The 16123-nt window shown below is 38.4% G+C and overlaps 1 protein-coding gene across 2 annotated transcripts in view; it reads left to right on the top strand.

The window, feature by feature from the left end:
• Nucleotides 1-14311, top strand: part of LOC124871593 (DENN domain-containing protein 2D-like) — a 46810-nt gene extending 32499 nt beyond the window's left edge. For both annotated transcript variants that reach the window (XM_047371023.1, XM_047371032.1), the window contains 10 exons: nucleotides 5103-5215; nucleotides 5309-5378; nucleotides 5494-5571; nucleotides 5739-5879; nucleotides 9282-9430; nucleotides 11145-11316; nucleotides 12380-12430; nucleotides 12535-12616; nucleotides 12690-12953; nucleotides 13327-14311. In XM_047371023.1, coding sequence (XP_047226979.1) covers nucleotides 5103-5215; nucleotides 5309-5378; nucleotides 5494-5571; nucleotides 5739-5879; nucleotides 9282-9430; nucleotides 11145-11316; nucleotides 12380-12430; nucleotides 12535-12616; nucleotides 12690-12953; nucleotides 13327-13391 — 1185 coding nt within the window. In that variant the 3' untranslated portion in view covers nucleotides 13392-14311. The remainder of the gene's footprint in view (nucleotides 1-5102; nucleotides 5216-5308; nucleotides 5379-5493; nucleotides 5572-5738; nucleotides 5880-9281; nucleotides 9431-11144; nucleotides 11317-12379; nucleotides 12431-12534; nucleotides 12617-12689; nucleotides 12954-13326) is intronic.
• Nucleotides 14312-16123: the final 1812 nt, after the last annotated feature.

Genomic DNA, 16123 nt, shown 5'->3' with positions numbered 1-16123 from the left:
AATACAAACGCTGTCTCTTTACCTATGTGAAAATGTATTAAACCAATGGTCCCTCTTACAACTGAATATTCTGGTTAACAACGTCCACCTAATTAAGCATGCACTATTCTACTAAAGGGGTTCATTAATAATTAAAAATAAGAATGTGTGTGGAAGGTAGATGGAGATCAAACCAGCAGTTTATGGACAAATAACAACAACACAACGATTTAGATTAATGTGGAAAAATGAACAAAACCACTAGGCTGTAAGCTTTTCTCCGTTGATGCGTCTTGACATCGGCTATCAGCTGGTAGAACGGTATGGCCACGGCCGGGACACAGAGCATCTAGCAGCTGATAACCCTAAATCTCAAACAAAGGGTTGTAAAACTCTGAGGCGGGAACTCAGTGGAAAAACCCCAGGGGTAATAAAATGATGGAACAAACAATGGAGTGGCCAGGCCACGAGGTCCAGACTGCAGTCTGTTTCGAATGAAAAACATTCAAAGTTCAGCTTTAACTGCTGGCTGATGGCAATCAGCAGGACGAACAACGCACCCAAACCTGAGCGCAACCGCTCGTCACGCTTCCACAGTATTCAGACAGTAAATCAAAACAGTTCAACATAAAACACTTTAATTGTGATCTTAATTCACCTTAACTATGCCTCACCCTGCCCAGACCTCTAAATACACCTATCTGATTTAATATAAAAAGAAATGAGTTTGACGTTGATTTCTTCTCTTCACTCTACAAATGAGCAGGGAGTGCAGGGAGGTCACAGAAAACATCTAAATGAACTGAAGCAAGTAAACAATGAGACTAACTAAAGAACATTAACAAGGGGGAACCAGAACTACAAGGAAGATCTAAACTAACACATCTAAGCAGGAAAGTAGCAAACCTCTAAACAACAGAGTGAATCTAATGAACTTAAATAGAGCAAGTGCAGAACATGGCAGTGAGGAGAATTAAACAGAACTCAAAACCCCAAACACAGGCAGGTCATGACAAATATAGGGCTGGGATTCTAGTAACTTTGTTTAATTCTCCTACATTTATTTAATTTAATTGCATTTTTGTTCATATTTAGTGAGCAAATCTACATTGTAAAGGAATCCTAGCGTTGGACTAAGAATCGGTACTTCATTTCTTTCTAATCTCATACTATGCAGACTGGTATGAGGGCAAAAAATAGAGACATCCCTGATTGATACTGTTAACCACAGCATCTTATTGTCAATACATGTACAGCTCTTCATTGTTGGAAGTAGTTTCTGTCCATGTAAGAAAACATTATTTCACCTTGGGTTCCATTTAAAAACATTTATAACGCCTCTCACAATTTGTCTGATAGCCTTAAGTTTAACTGATTAACCTGTCATGCTTTAGTTCAGGCCCAGATGTAAACCAAAAGAAAACATAACTAGTTTTGTCTGAGAATCTAACTTCCTAACTAGGCATTTCAGTGTTAGGGGTTTCGTAAATTGTTGTCCTAGTTATTCTGTTACACAGATAAATGTTTTTTAAAGCTAAGGCATACATGCAGTTTAATGACTTTCAAGCTGCAGTCCATAACTTCATAACATCTTGTTTTGATCATTGTAATTTTTCTGTTGGTCTTAATCTGTTGTTACCTTGTAACGAGCTGCTGGTCTACCAATCAATAGAAAATGCCACAATTCCATCAAACCCTTTCATGTGTCAGTTTAAATTTCTTTTTTTTTTTTTACTTCATTGCCAACCAAAAACAAGCAGTCGACATGCAAACATTTTAAACCTGAGACTGAGACTCGGATTTCACATCAATATTCATATATAGATTCAATCTTCTATTTATCATTATGCAAGAAGGGGAAAGATAGGCAACCCAAACCTAGAAACAATAATAATGATCAGAAGGTGGATGCACTCTAAACAAGATAAGTCACAATAGGTGTTAGTTGTTATATTGTATACACGTGTTTAATCTTTTGTCTCCAGTGATCCATATTTGGTGAGTCACGCTTCATCCAGTTGCCTGTAATCATCTTCCTTGTCGTCATTAGGAGAATATGTAGGAGAGTTCTTTGGTCATAAGTAAAATGGTCAGGGAATATATCAAGTATAAAAATTACAGGATCAAAAGGAATATTAACTTTTAGTACTCTCTCTAGCACATCTTTGACATTTCTCCAAAAGCTTTGTATCTGAGGACAGTCCCAGAATATGTGGGTCTGATCGCCCACCTGACCACATCCCCTCCTGGACTCGGATCATTGCTTATCTGTCTAACAAGCAGCAAGCTTCTTTGGAGGGCATTAGTATTAAAGGAAACATATCATGCAAAATCCTCTTTTTCAGCCCTTAAAATTTTCTTGTGTACTTGGAGTCTGTAGGAGTGCAGAAAAGTTGAATTTAGTCTCTCCAGGTGCTGCGTAAATATCTTCATATTCTGCCAGGTTCATATTTTTCTATCCGTTTAGTTTTCTCTATTCTCATGTTATTTCAACTATAACATCACAGTATTTGCTGCGGAACAGCTAAACAAGGTCATGGATTCCAGCTGACCAATTTCGTGTACCTGCCATTTTTATTTCTCGCTGTGATTTTATAGTCCAAGCTCAAGTATGCCGTAGCTGTAGGTGGATAAATCTAAATGGTCGATTGTTGGGTTTATAAACCCACAATTCATCACACCGTTCCCCAGCATCAGAACCTCTTCAGAGTGCCTGGTTAAATTTGATTTTTCATAGACAATTTCTCACATCAGTGGTGAAATTCCTCTTCATCTGCATGAAGGACTTCAAGGACGAGTGCTTCAGCAACCTCCACCAGTATCACCAGTAATCGTTTGCTGGGAGACTTCTAAATCTGAATAATAATACGGGGTCAGTTCTTTCTGCGTATGTAAATGACGGACAAAGCAAAGCAGTAAGCTGCAAATAACGCTAAAATGACACCAAACTTAATTTTAGACATGACTTTATTGTGTGACGTCCTGTCCATTATTCTTATAGCAGTAGCATCGTGCCTTCTGCTTATAGTACTGCTGTGTGCTGCTTTTAGCTCCTTGAGGACAGAACCGTACTGTGTGTTATGAATATTACTATTACATAAACAGTTTTACATTGTTTTTGCCATTTTTGTTTTGTTTCTGCGGCACTAGATAATTGTTATCAAACTACAAAAATGGCCGAACAGGTTAAACTGTAACGCTCCTTGACCTGGAGGAACGGGTTGTGAAGTACCTCAGTAACATTTAAAGAGACGGTGCCAAAACAAGTTACTCTCAGATGCACCTCAGAACAGAGGTAAAAGAGGACCTGTGGAGCTACAATAACCAGGAATTCAGACCAAAGCATTGTAGTTCCAATTTATATAGACCACAACTATCCAGTTGTGGATTTAAGGGTGAAAAGAAAGGATTTAAAAGCATGATGTATCCAATTTAAGAGACTCTATGCACATGGTGTGCAAGTGACTACATACTACAGTGGCTTGTAAAAGTATTCATACTCCTTGAACTTTTCCACATATTGTCACAATACAACCACAATCATAAATATATTTTATTGGAATTTTATGTGAAAGACCAACGCAATGTGGTATGCAACTGTGAAGTGGAACGGAAATTATACATGTTTTCTTTTTTTTACAAATGAAAAACTGAAAAGTGCGTTATGCAAAAGTATTCAGCCCCCCTGAGTTAATACTTTGTGGAACCACCTTTTGCTGCAATTACAGCTGCAAGTCTTTCAGGGTATGTCTCTACCAGCTTTGCACATCTTGTGACTGAAAGTTTTGCCAGTTCTTCTTTGCAAAACAGCACAAGCTCAGTCAGATTAGACAGAGAGCGTTTGTGAACAGCAGTTTTCAGATCTTGCCACAGATTCCAGATTGGTTTTAGGTCTGGACTTTGACTGGGCCGTTTTAACACATGAATGTGTTAAAATGTGTTGTTTTAAACCATTCTATTGTAGACCTGGCTTTATGTTTAGGGTCGTTGTCCTGCTGGAAGGTGAACCTTCGCCCCAGTCTCAAGCAGACTCCAACAGATTTTCTTCCAAGATTGCCCTGAATTTAGCTCCATCCATCTTCCCATTAACTCTGATCACCTTCCCTGTCCCTGCTGAAGAGAAGCAGCCCCAGAGCATGATGCTGCCACTACCATATGTGATAGTGGGGATGGTGTATTCAGAGTGATGTGCAGTGTTAGTTTTCTGCCACACATAGCTTTTTGCATTTTGGACAAAAAGTTCAATTTTGGTCTCATCTGACTAAAAGCCCAGAGTCACCATGGGCCCGCTACATCTCTGATCAGTGTTCTCCTTGTTCGGCCTGTAAGTTTAGGTGGACGACCTTGTCTTGGTAGGTTAACAGTAATGCCATACTCTTTCCATTTCCAGATGATGGATTGAACAGAGCTCCCTGAGATGTTCAAAGCTTGGGAAACCTTTTTATAGCCTAAGCCTGCTTTAAACATCTCCACAACTTTATCCCTGACCTGTCTACTGTCTTCCCTGGACTTCCTGATGCTGTTTGCTCCCCAATATTCTCTTAACCAACCTCTGAGGTCGTCATAGAGCAGCTGTATTTGTACTGAGATTAGATTACACACAGATGGACTCTATTTAGTCACTAGCAGTCATCAGGCAACTTCTTAAGGCAATTGGTTGCACTCAGAGTAAAGGGGGCTGAATACTTTTGCACACTGCACTTTTCAGTTTTTTATTTGTAAAGCATTTTTGAAATGATATATAATTTTTGTTCTACTTCACAATTGTATACCACTTTGTGTTGGTCTTTCACATAAAATTCCAATAAAATAAATTTATGTTTGTGGTTGTAATGTGACAATATGTGGAAAAGTTCAAGGGGTCTGAATACTTTTACAAGCTACTGCATATTTATTAGTGCAACTTGAAAGAAGTCGATAATGTTTTAAACACAACAAATCTGCCTGTATGCAGAAGAAAACTGTTTTGTCAGTTTATTGTAATGTCGATATTCAAATGAATGATACAGATATCTGATCTGAAGAAGACCTGTTGTAACTTGTAAGAAAGCATGAAAGAATTAACAGTGAGCAAGATATATCTGATAGAACATGTTTCTGACACCATCTGGCCTTCTTCTCAGAGAGATGTAATGGCCAAATTTCAGAAGGAGGAGGAGGAGAAGACCCTAAAGGCAATCTCTCTATTCTGTTTCCCAGAAGGCATCAACTGGGCTCCTTTAACAGAGTACCACAGGTACAGAATAGAGCACACCTGTGTTGTCTTAAATTCATATTTTATTTGTTTAATTGACCAAAGATTTCAGTTTCTTGTTTTGTTAACTTGCAGTGAAACCTTCTCCTTTGTTTTGACTGAGATTGATGGCAGCAGAAGAAATGGATACTGCAGGAGGTTACTGGTCAGTGTGAGGAACCCTAACCCTAACCCCCTAACCCTAACCCGGCTTTACATTGTGTTAAAATATTTTAAGCATCGATTTAAAATGCCCACCCTTAACTTTTTCACATTTTTAGCCAAAAGGAAAAGGAGCTCGTCCTCCAGAGGCTTACTGTATTATCAGTTCACTGGCTTGCTTCGGCCTCTTCTCTAAGGTAAGTGTTAACACGGCATGAAATAGTCTTTTGGCTTGAGTCTTAGTGTATCTCCTTTGTCTAATCCTGGCCCCTTGTATGGGAGCAACAAATGCAAACAGGATCCTAGCAACAATGTGGCAATGTGGAGTATGTAAACATGGCGTGTAACAACACCTTGTGTGCAGATATTTGATGAAGTGGAGAAGCGGCGGCAAATCTCCATGGCCTTGATCTACCCATTCATGCAGAAGCTGAGAGAGGCTTCATTCCCGGCTCCCGGACAGACAGTGGAGATTAAGAGCTTCATTCCTGAGTCAGGCACTGAGGTCAGACCAAAAAAAAAACAAAACACCCCCAACCCCCTGTAAACTTTGCACTTAACCTCTGGTGATAAAATGTCAAAAGTCTGTTTCTCTTCTTGTATTCCTATCATGACTCTCCAGCATGGTGGTTGAATCAGAACAGCTCACATGTAGTTTACATTTTAAACCTAATTCCATTCTGGTTACAATGAAACCAGTTCATTTATTTAACAGCTTGTTTCCTTATTGTTTGCTCACTCAGTAATTTTAAAGGAAAACTATCTGTTTTAAGAGGTTTCCAAACACCAGGCTCTGAACATGACTTCTGTTATCAACTTATGATAACATTGTTCTGTCAAAGTTATAGCCAAGATCCAGAAACAGGCAAACGTCCATCGGTCAGATGAAGTTGAGCTGCCACATAATCAAGCAGTTTGGAAACCAGCTTCAACTTGTCTGGAAGGAAAACTGAAAGTCGGCACTAAATCACCCATGCAGACTGCTGAGAACAATCATCACATCTCTGACCTTATAAATCTGCAGCTCTACTTGCTTTAAGTATTTGCTGATATGGAGTACCAATGCGATTCATTAGTTAATAATGTCAACGACATGTGTATGCTTGAAAAGTCATTGAGTTTAAAGTGTAATACTTTAAAATAACACACTACATTTATCAGTAATATCATGATCTATGTTAGTGCTGTGATTAAATAGCATTAACTCACTCACACCACTGATGTCCTGGATGCTACAGTTACTCGTTTTTGTTCTTCTCAGTAAAACTATTCTCCTCACCTCTGGAGTTAGTGCAGCAAAGTGTGAATATGCTGCTCCAACCCTGGTTACTAGGTTGAGAAAGCGCATATGATGCTCTGACAATGTTGCCCTAAACACATGCAGCGGAAACCAGATATTTACATACCCTCTGTAAAGACCCTTGGTTGTTTTTTGTGACTTTTAGTTAATGGAAATTATTTGATAATCCAAACTGACCTAAAACAGGAAAAGTATTTAATGTCAATTAGAAAAAAATATATAGTTTTTTTATACAGATATGTAAATATCTGTTTTTAACTGCAGCTTTATCACTATTCGTTAAGGATACATTTGACTTGACATGTAGTTCCAGTAAACCCCAGTTTTGCTCCTTCTGGTATTGTTTTCATGCTAGGCTAACATTAGCATGTTAACTCTCAGTTCTGATTGGACTCCTCTTGAATACCATAGCTTTTATTTTAATGCTGTTTCAGTTAATTGAGTGCAGACAAATTAACAATAAAAAGTTGTCCACCTGCGTCAGAAGCTCAATGCTTTGTTCGGAATGTATTGACTAATGTTAACTAATGCTCTGCTCATCCTCCCCCACACGGACTGCTGTCTGAGCACAACACAGAGAGCATGTCACATGACACAGACAGAGAAGGAGCTGCCGCAGCCAGTTCATTTTCACTTCCACTGTACATGTCATCGGAAACTATAAGGACTTAGATTCTCTGACAAAAATCTAATCAGAGAATAATATGCATGGCTTAGAACATAGTTTTGCAAACTGTGCATAAAACATAAAAACAGGCTGTGATTTTTAAAAATCTCAGATTAGTTTACTGGATAAATACAGATGGATACAAACATCCGGGCACATGGTTTAAATGAGAGTCAGTTCAAATTCAGTGGTGTTTGGTACCATAAAATAGGCAAACAAATGTTTTATGAGTTGTAGTTTCTTGTATGTCATGGCAGACAAGTATAACAGCACATTCAGCAGGACTGTTTAAATGAGTTGGAAAAAACAGAAAACAACAGAACCTAGGTTATATTTCATCTCAGTCAGCTGCTTACATTGCTGACAAAATGCCAGGGACTTCAAAGGGGCCTACAGTATTTAGTGCATAATGGAACTCCCTCTGCAATATTTACCGATATTTAGCCAGTTCAGACATCTTGGAAGAAACATGTCAACACAGAGTTACAGAAATGGAAAACATGAAGAAAACAGTTCAAGGGATAAAAAAGGCAGATTGTTTTTATCAAGAAATTCAGCACAACAGTTTTAAATCAATCCTGATAACAATATGACTTTTATATAAGACCTTCCAGGTGGGTGTGTTCATGTAGAGCTTTGTCACAACTTGCCCCATGTTACCCAACCACTTCCTCAGCAGAAGCTTAACCCTTCTCTGCATCAGGCCACATACAGTGTTTCAATGAAGTATTTACTGAAGCTGGCCATTATCTGTGTTCCTTTCTGTGACCAGTCCCCACTGTGAGTGGAGGACAATCCCATGCTCCTGTGCCTCTGTATAGGCTTGCATTCATTGTGCCGCTAATATGTATTACACTGTTTAATGGTTAGGAAACAAATTAGGACAATACTCAAATTTAATTGCATCTCATTTATTTTAACTCAACACAATATGATCCATAAGCCACACAAAGCTTAAAGCCCACAGGGCAGAGCTGAGAAAAACATCGAATGTGAACAACCCAGAAAATAAAACGAGCAAATAAAAGAAGTTAAGGACAGTCATACAAGTAGTTACACATGGCAATAAACCAGTGAAGGTCCACATATCTAGAATCCAAAAATAATATATAGAATTATGCTGGGATCAAGGGAGTTTAAATAAAACAATATAATAAATTAGAACTAAGAGATGAGAGACTGATGGTCTTTATTAAGGTTGTGTGAAGTAGTTAGAAGTAGACAATATCTTATGTGCAGTACACAGCATTCCAGGAAGTATCAGAGAAATTCTGAGATGATAACAGCTACAGTGCAGGAACAGTTTAAGAGCATATTTTTGCTCTCTTCAGATAAAGCTCAAAACTCTCTAGCAGTTTAAGTAAATATTTTCTACCTTTTTACTTTACATTAGACTTTTGTTTCCAGACCAACAGCATGCACAGAGGCTGCTGAAAGCATGTCGCTACAAAACAGCTACTGCTTAGAGTTCACCCTGGTCTTCTTCCTAAACATCAGCAGGTACAATCTGCTCCACAAACAGCAGAAAGAACCATGACAGTACAGAGGAACTTCACACATACTGTGCCCTGTAAAGCTCTGACCAATATCATCTAGAGTTGTGACTGAACATCTTTTTCAGGAATCTAGCAAGTCCTACAGTAAAAGCTATAAGATTTTCATCAATCTTTTTAAATGACCCTTTTATACAACATGCATTCTAATACCTGAGATATCCAGGTAATAGTCAGGCCAGTGGGTGGTCCTTCATTGTGTCTCTTTCAGACTACTAGATTAATGCAGGTAAACAAAAAAAAAACATTCTCTGAACATTTTGAGTAGGTGCAACCTGGACGTAACACAGTCCAGACATCATGGTATCATTCAGGAAGGATGCTGTACCAAGGGCTTCGGAGTCACATGTGGTAAGTTATCAATGATTGCCCCAACTTCTCCCACAGATCATCCACCTGACCCGACCGTTGGACTCTTGGCTGGAACACGTCAACTTTTGCACTCTATTCGATTGCCTGACAGACGAGGAGGTGTTACAGGTGTTTGCTGCTGCCGTTCTGGAGAGACGGATCATATTCATCGCAGAAGAACTAGGGTACACCAGATTCTGGATTTGCACATATAAAGTTAAAATTACCTCACACAATAAAATATTTCTCTGTTTGAGATTTATGAGGACAATTTAACCCTGGTGCATCAGACTGGTCTTCTCACTTGGACCAGTTCAAATCCTACTTAATATTTTTCCAGACTAATTCTGAAATGTACACCTAAAACGGGGCTGCACGGTGGCGCAGTTGGTAGCACTGTTGCCTTGCAGCAAGAAGGTCCTGGGTTCGATTCCCAACCGGGGGTCTTTCTGCATGGAGTTTGCATGTTCTCCCTGTGCATGCGTGGGTTCTCACTGGGTACTCCGGCTTCCTCCCACAGTCCAAAGACATGCCTGTTAGGTTAATTGGTCACTCTAAATTGCCCTTAGGTGTGTGAATGAGTGTGTGCATGGTTGTTTGTGTGTTGCCCTGCGATTGACTGTCGTCCTGTCCAGGGTGTACCCTGCCTCTCGCCCATAGACTGCTGGAGATAGGCACCAGCTCCCCCGCGACCCACTATGGAATAAGCGGTAGAAAATGACTGACTGACTGACACCTAAAACGATGTGTAGAAGATGACTTTGAACCAAAAAGTATCAAAAGAAAAGATTGCCCAAAAGGGTTTCAAGATACATCTTGCTCCTAATCTGCTATTTCAGGCATCAGATTAGCAGCTGAATAAATGTAGACTTTCCTTTAGAGTTAAAATCAACATGAATTATATTGACTCTTGAAGATGTTTTTACAAAATTCACAGTGAGAACATTTAAAAAGCTCAGAGAAACCATTATTGAAAACAGACACAACTATCTATTTTCATATTAAACCAGTCTTGTGAAGAGGGGCGCTGAGTGGCAGAGTGTACATTGTCTAGTGTGGAGACTAGGGGGTTTGAGCTCCAGCTTAGTCACCTTCTATGTGTGAAAGAAAAATAGCCCCTAAAAACATAGCATAGAATGCCCTGTGGAGTGTCTAGAAAGCTCTAGAGAGAATCTGGATGAGGTTTCAAATGATCTACAAGTATAAGTGAAGTCAGTAAAGGTGGTTCAGGCAACTGATCAGAATGTCTCAAAAGTTTTTTTCACATTCAAAGTTAAAACATGTAATCATTTTGTTGAATTAAAACACAGGTTCAGATTTAGGGCTTAGCACATCAATCAGTATCCTACGTTAACTAATCATGGATCATTTTACAAATCTATATTTTCAAAATAAGAACCTTCATGCAGTGCTGTGTGTACAGTGGGTATAACAAGCTGACACAGCCATCCTGGGTCATAATATGCCACCCTGTCCCCTTCTCTCTCTGACCACTAGTGACAAAAAAAAACTTCAAAAAGAAATAAAATATTTGTATGAGAGAAAGCAATGTTTGCTGAGGTCATAAAGCAATGTTATTTTGGACATTCAGGGACACCAACTATGGCATAAAAGGTTCTAGTGGCCACATCTAAAAAGTCCAGCAGGGACTTTGAGGCAACTTGGATGAAAGCAGTTCTCCTCAGTAACAAGTCTAATGTGATTTTCACGTGCACCTCAGAATATTTATCCCTTTTAAGACCTAGGTCTGCTTGAAAACAATAATGGCAAACTTAAAAATCTAGTTCTGCTTCATCTGTATAAGTGTTTAATTTAGACTTTTTCCTGCATATCTCGATGCATGCATTAATGGAATATCAGATTTGTTAAATATGAGCTCTGATGTCTGTCTGTCTGCAGCACATTATCTCAGGTCCTTCATGCAGTTGCAGCCCTCCTTTATCCTTTTACCTGGCAGCACACCTTCATCTCCATCGTTCCAGAAATCCTGATCGATGTGGTGATGGCGCCCACACCCTACCTGTTGGGAGTCCAGAAGCGCCTACTGGACCTGGTCACCGACCAGAGTGATGTGAGTCCTCATGCAAGTTAAAGCTTTGTTTACCCTAATTGGTGAACATCTTTCAATCTTATTGTGTTACTCTTGCACCACATAAAACATCACAGGGGACTGTACTCTCACCATTCCTCTTCAGTCTGAACACCTCAGACCTCCTGGACCAGACAGACTCTTGTCATCTGCAGAAATACTCAAATGATTCTGCAGTCATGGGGTGGATCAGAGATGGACAAGAAGCTGAGTACAGGGAGCTGGGGGACCGCTTTGTGGCATGGTGTGGAAACAATCATCTTGTCTTGATGATTGAAGACTTTAAGAGAAATGGGAATAGGTCAAACAGAAGAAATGGAGGTGGTGGAGGAGTATAAATACCTCGGTGTTCACCTGGACAACAGACTGGAGTGGAGATGCAACTGTGAAGCCATCTACAAGAAGGGACAGAGCAGACTGTACTTCTTGAGGAAGCTTAGGACATTTAGTGTTTGCAGCAAGATGCTGCATATCTTCTATAAGTCTGTTGTGGAGAGTCTGATCTCGTCTGCCATCATCTGCTGGGGAAGCAGCATCAGAACCAGGGACTTAAAAAAGCTCAACAAGCTGATAAAGAAGGCTGGTTCTGTTCTGGGGACTCCTCTGGAACCTCTGGAGATCATTGTGGAAAGACGGATTCTTCATAAAATGAAGAACATTATGGGGAACCCTGAACATCCTCTTCATCAGACTGTCCTACAACAACAGAATGTCTTCAGTCAGAGGCTTCTTCAGATCTGCTGTAAGACGGAGCGCTACAAGAGATCCTTTCTTCCTTCCTGCTTGTTGTTCTTAAAGCAAATTATCCTTCAAATAAATTCACCTTTAATTTTTCTCATTTAGAAAATAGAAAATAAAATACATAAAAAGAGATAAATAATTAAGCGACAAATTAGGTTTACACTATAAATAAAAAAACTAAAATAGTTTCTTAGGGTTTTGAGTTCATAAAAACATTTGAAAAGAGTCAACTACACTGTTTCAGTGATTCAGTATTTAAAATAATCCACTATAGCTTTAATTTTCTTCTCTTTGTGCTAAACAGTTACTGCTGGTTGACTTATCGAAGCATAAGGAGAAGACTTTCCGGGTGACTGTAAGTGCTTTAATAATATAATATTTTTGTTTGAAAATAGTTTGTAATTTCTAAATTAAAGGCAATGACTAGGTTCCTGCATTTTGTAAAATCCTTCTGTGCAGATTGGTGATGAAGATTCGATTCTTCCCCCAAAGCTTCAGGCTGAAATACTGGTTGCTCTGAGTCAGAGGAAAAACGTTTCAGGTGAGTAAACTCAAGTCAAACAGGTGCGTCGGCTTGGAAGATCTTTGCATCCCTTTCTGTTCCTTTATTTCAGATGTGGAGGAGGTAAAGAAGGTGGAGGAAGTGAACCGGGTGGTGTCTGAGGCCTTCCTCCATTTCTTTGTCAGAACGGTTGGCCATTACACCTCCTACGTCAAATTCACAAAAGAAGGTCCTGGTGTGTTTGAGAAGAGACGCTTCTACAAGGCCATCGAGTCCAAGACGATCCGACACTTTGTCAAGAAGTTTATGCAGACACAGATGTTTGACCTGTTCATTCAGGAGCTGGAACAGCAGCAGCCATTGGGGCTGCAGCAAGGTGAGAGCAAAGCATCCTGGACCACAGTCACACACTAAACTCCCAAACCCTGCTCTTTCCCACCTTTCTTTTACTAATGAGTGTATATATATATATATATAGATATCTATAGATCTAGATATAGATCTATAGATATAGATCTATATCTAGACAGTTCTATCTAGATAGATAGATAGATAGATAGATAGATAGATAGATAGATAGATAGATAGATAGATAGATAGATAGATAGATAGATAGATAGATAGATAGATAGATAGATAGATAGATAGATAGATAGATAGATAGATAGATAGATAGATAGATAGATAGATAGATAGATAGATTGATCGATCGTCTGCACTAACCGAAACTCTGTTCTGTTGTCTTGCAGGAATATTTCACAGAAAGATTGCTGAATATCAAAAGAAGAAAAGTGTGAAAACTAAGAAACACTAGCTGACATTGTGGGACTCCAGGTGTAAATATATATATACACATATATATAGAGAGAGAGACAGAGAGAGAGAGACAAATATGTCAAGCCGTACATTGGAAAATATGTGAATATTGCACTGTGTTTTTAATTATTTTTAAGTTTGGTTTTAAATAATTATGTTCCAATGTGTGAATTACTGTATGACTGTGTTGCTGCTACTCACAGTGTCAAACACTGGTGAATGGGAGACTTCTGACCCTGAGGTGGTTCTCAGCCTGTGGCCTCCATCATGGTCCTTATGAACCGGAAAATCATTTCCATTAAAGTTTAGTTTGTTAAGTCCATGGACCTTCTGTTGGGATTTCAAGACTTGAGGAGTTCAGTTTAGTGAAGCATCTAATGTGTACTTCCTTGTAACTGAGCAGAATATCAAATTGTATGTAAAAACTGACTTATTGTCACAATCCTGAGGTGAATGGCTTTTAAATTTTTTTGCGTTTGTATTCTGATCATTTCCTTGTTTCCTTTTGTTCGTATTCAGTTCATTTTTACTTGTTCGTGATTGTTATGAGTTGTCTCCATATTACTCCATTCTTTGTATTTAGCTTCCTAGTTTGTTCTTGTGTTCTTTATACTTGGAGTTATTTTCTGTTAGATCTGTTAGATATTTCTCCTGGGTTTCTTGCGTCTCTGTTCAGTCTTATCAGTGTTAAATAGTCTATCTTCCTCAGCCTCCCTGCTTTCCTTCTACCACAGCTTCTCATCATTTCATCTGATTAGCTCTTCTGGTTTGCTTGTGATTCTGATTGTCCAGTGGAACCTTCTGTTACTTTCCCTGTTTTTCATGACTTTTCTGATTGTGCTTCAGATACCGTTCCCTTCGTGCTATCCTGTAAGTTTCTGTCTTTTTGTCATTAAATTCTGGTTTCACCATGCTGTCCTTGTGGTCCTCTCTGGGTTTTTGTCCAACTGCAACACATGACACGTCGTTGATGTGTCTAAATTGACACGTTTCCAAAATTTCCTTCAAAAATACCAAAATTTAACGGCTAATAATTTTTCAAATGATTAAAGGTTTTAATTATTTTTTCGGATGTTCAAGATAGTAAAATTTGTTTTAATATATTAAAAATAAAATAAAAATAGATGTTGGGTCATTTAAAACAGCTAACAGTGTCAGTTCCATTACTAAAAATAATTTGACTTCCAGTCTTTTATTGCGTTTTAATTTTTTATTTAAGGAATATATGTAATTACAGCTTTAAAAAAACAAGGATTTATTCATTTTCCTCTGTTTAACAGTTTATACAATTACCAGTTTAAAATAAAGAGAATATTTTTCAGATCATTTAAAATGCCCAAACGTATTATGGCTCCTTAACTAATTATTTAAAAGTCAAAAGGTAACATTTCTATAATTAAATAGAAAATCAACTTGAAGATGAGTTAAATCTTAACTGGAGAAACACACCATCTGTGGTACACAAGCGCCCTCTAGTGGTATGCAGTAAAATGTTTGACTTCAAATGTTTGTTTATAGCTATTGATTAAATATTAACATTTATCAGATGTTGAAAATGAGATGATTTGTTGTCATAGATTTTACTCTTAAAGCATGTATGTTTGCTTAGAGACTTTGTGAGGACTTTGCTACAAAGTGTGTCTGGGTGTGAGAATGTGTGTGTGTTTCAGCATCAGTGATATTAAAGATTAATTAAAAAGTGTATTTTTTTTTCCTCAGCAGGTAAATTAGGTTCTGAACACTGCTAATCCAAATGTATCGGTTATAAACCTACTGTCTGATATGAGTTTAACACGTGATTTATTTGTGATCAACCCAAATATGTCAACTCCAGTGCTACAAAATGAATCTTCCTTTATTTTCTTATGTCATTTGGGCAGTTTACCTGTTTGATGATGACTGTAACTGTGACCTTGGTTTCTTATCTGTAGAGCTTTTAATCCACATTTATTCTTTCACAAATATGCACAGTGAGCTCTGCTGGATCTTAACTTTATTTCTGTGCAACAAAGTGAAGAAAACATGAAATTCAGAGAAAGTGTACACATATACATTAATTCATACATAATACAGCTTTTTCAATATCGACGTGAACGGTGCTCGTTTTTTGTTCTTAGGAGCAAATCCTCACTCTTTCAGGCTTGCGATACAAGTTTTTAAATATCGACGCGAACGGTGCTTGTTTTGTGTTCTTTGGAGGAAATTCTTACTCTTTCAGGCTTACGATAAACCTTTTTCAAAATCGACGCGAATGGTTCTTGTTTCATGTTTGCGGGAGCAAATCCTCACTGTTTAAGGCTTGCGATAAACCTTTTTCAGTATCGATGTGAACGGTGCTCGTTTTTTGTTTATAAGAGCAACTCCTCACTCTTTCAGGCTTTCCATACAGGTTTTTAAATATCGACGCGAACGGTGCTTGTTTTGTGTTCTTTGGAGGAAATTCTTACTCTTTCAGGCTTACAATAAACCTTTTTCAATATCGACACAAACGGTGCTTGTTTTGTGTTCTTTGGAGGAATTCCTCACTCTTTCAGGCTTTCGATACAGGTTTTTAAATATCGACGCTAACGGTGCTTGTTTTGTGTTCTTTGGAGGAAATTCTCACTCTTTCAGGCTTACGATAAACCTTTTTCAATATCGAAAAGAAAGGTTCTTGTTTTTTGTTCTTAGGAGCAATTCCTCGCTCTTTCAGGCTTGCAATACAGGTTTTTAAATATCGACGCCAACAGT

This window comes from Girardinichthys multiradiatus, chromosome 1, assembly GCF_021462225.1.
Source record: "Girardinichthys multiradiatus isolate DD_20200921_A chromosome 1, DD_fGirMul_XY1, whole genome shotgun sequence".
Classification (NCBI taxonomy): domain Eukaryota; kingdom Metazoa; phylum Chordata; class Actinopteri; order Cyprinodontiformes; family Goodeidae; genus Girardinichthys; species Girardinichthys multiradiatus.
The sequence above is the reverse complement of the archived record's forward strand: the minus strand, read 5'-3'. Positions and strand labels throughout refer to the sequence as shown.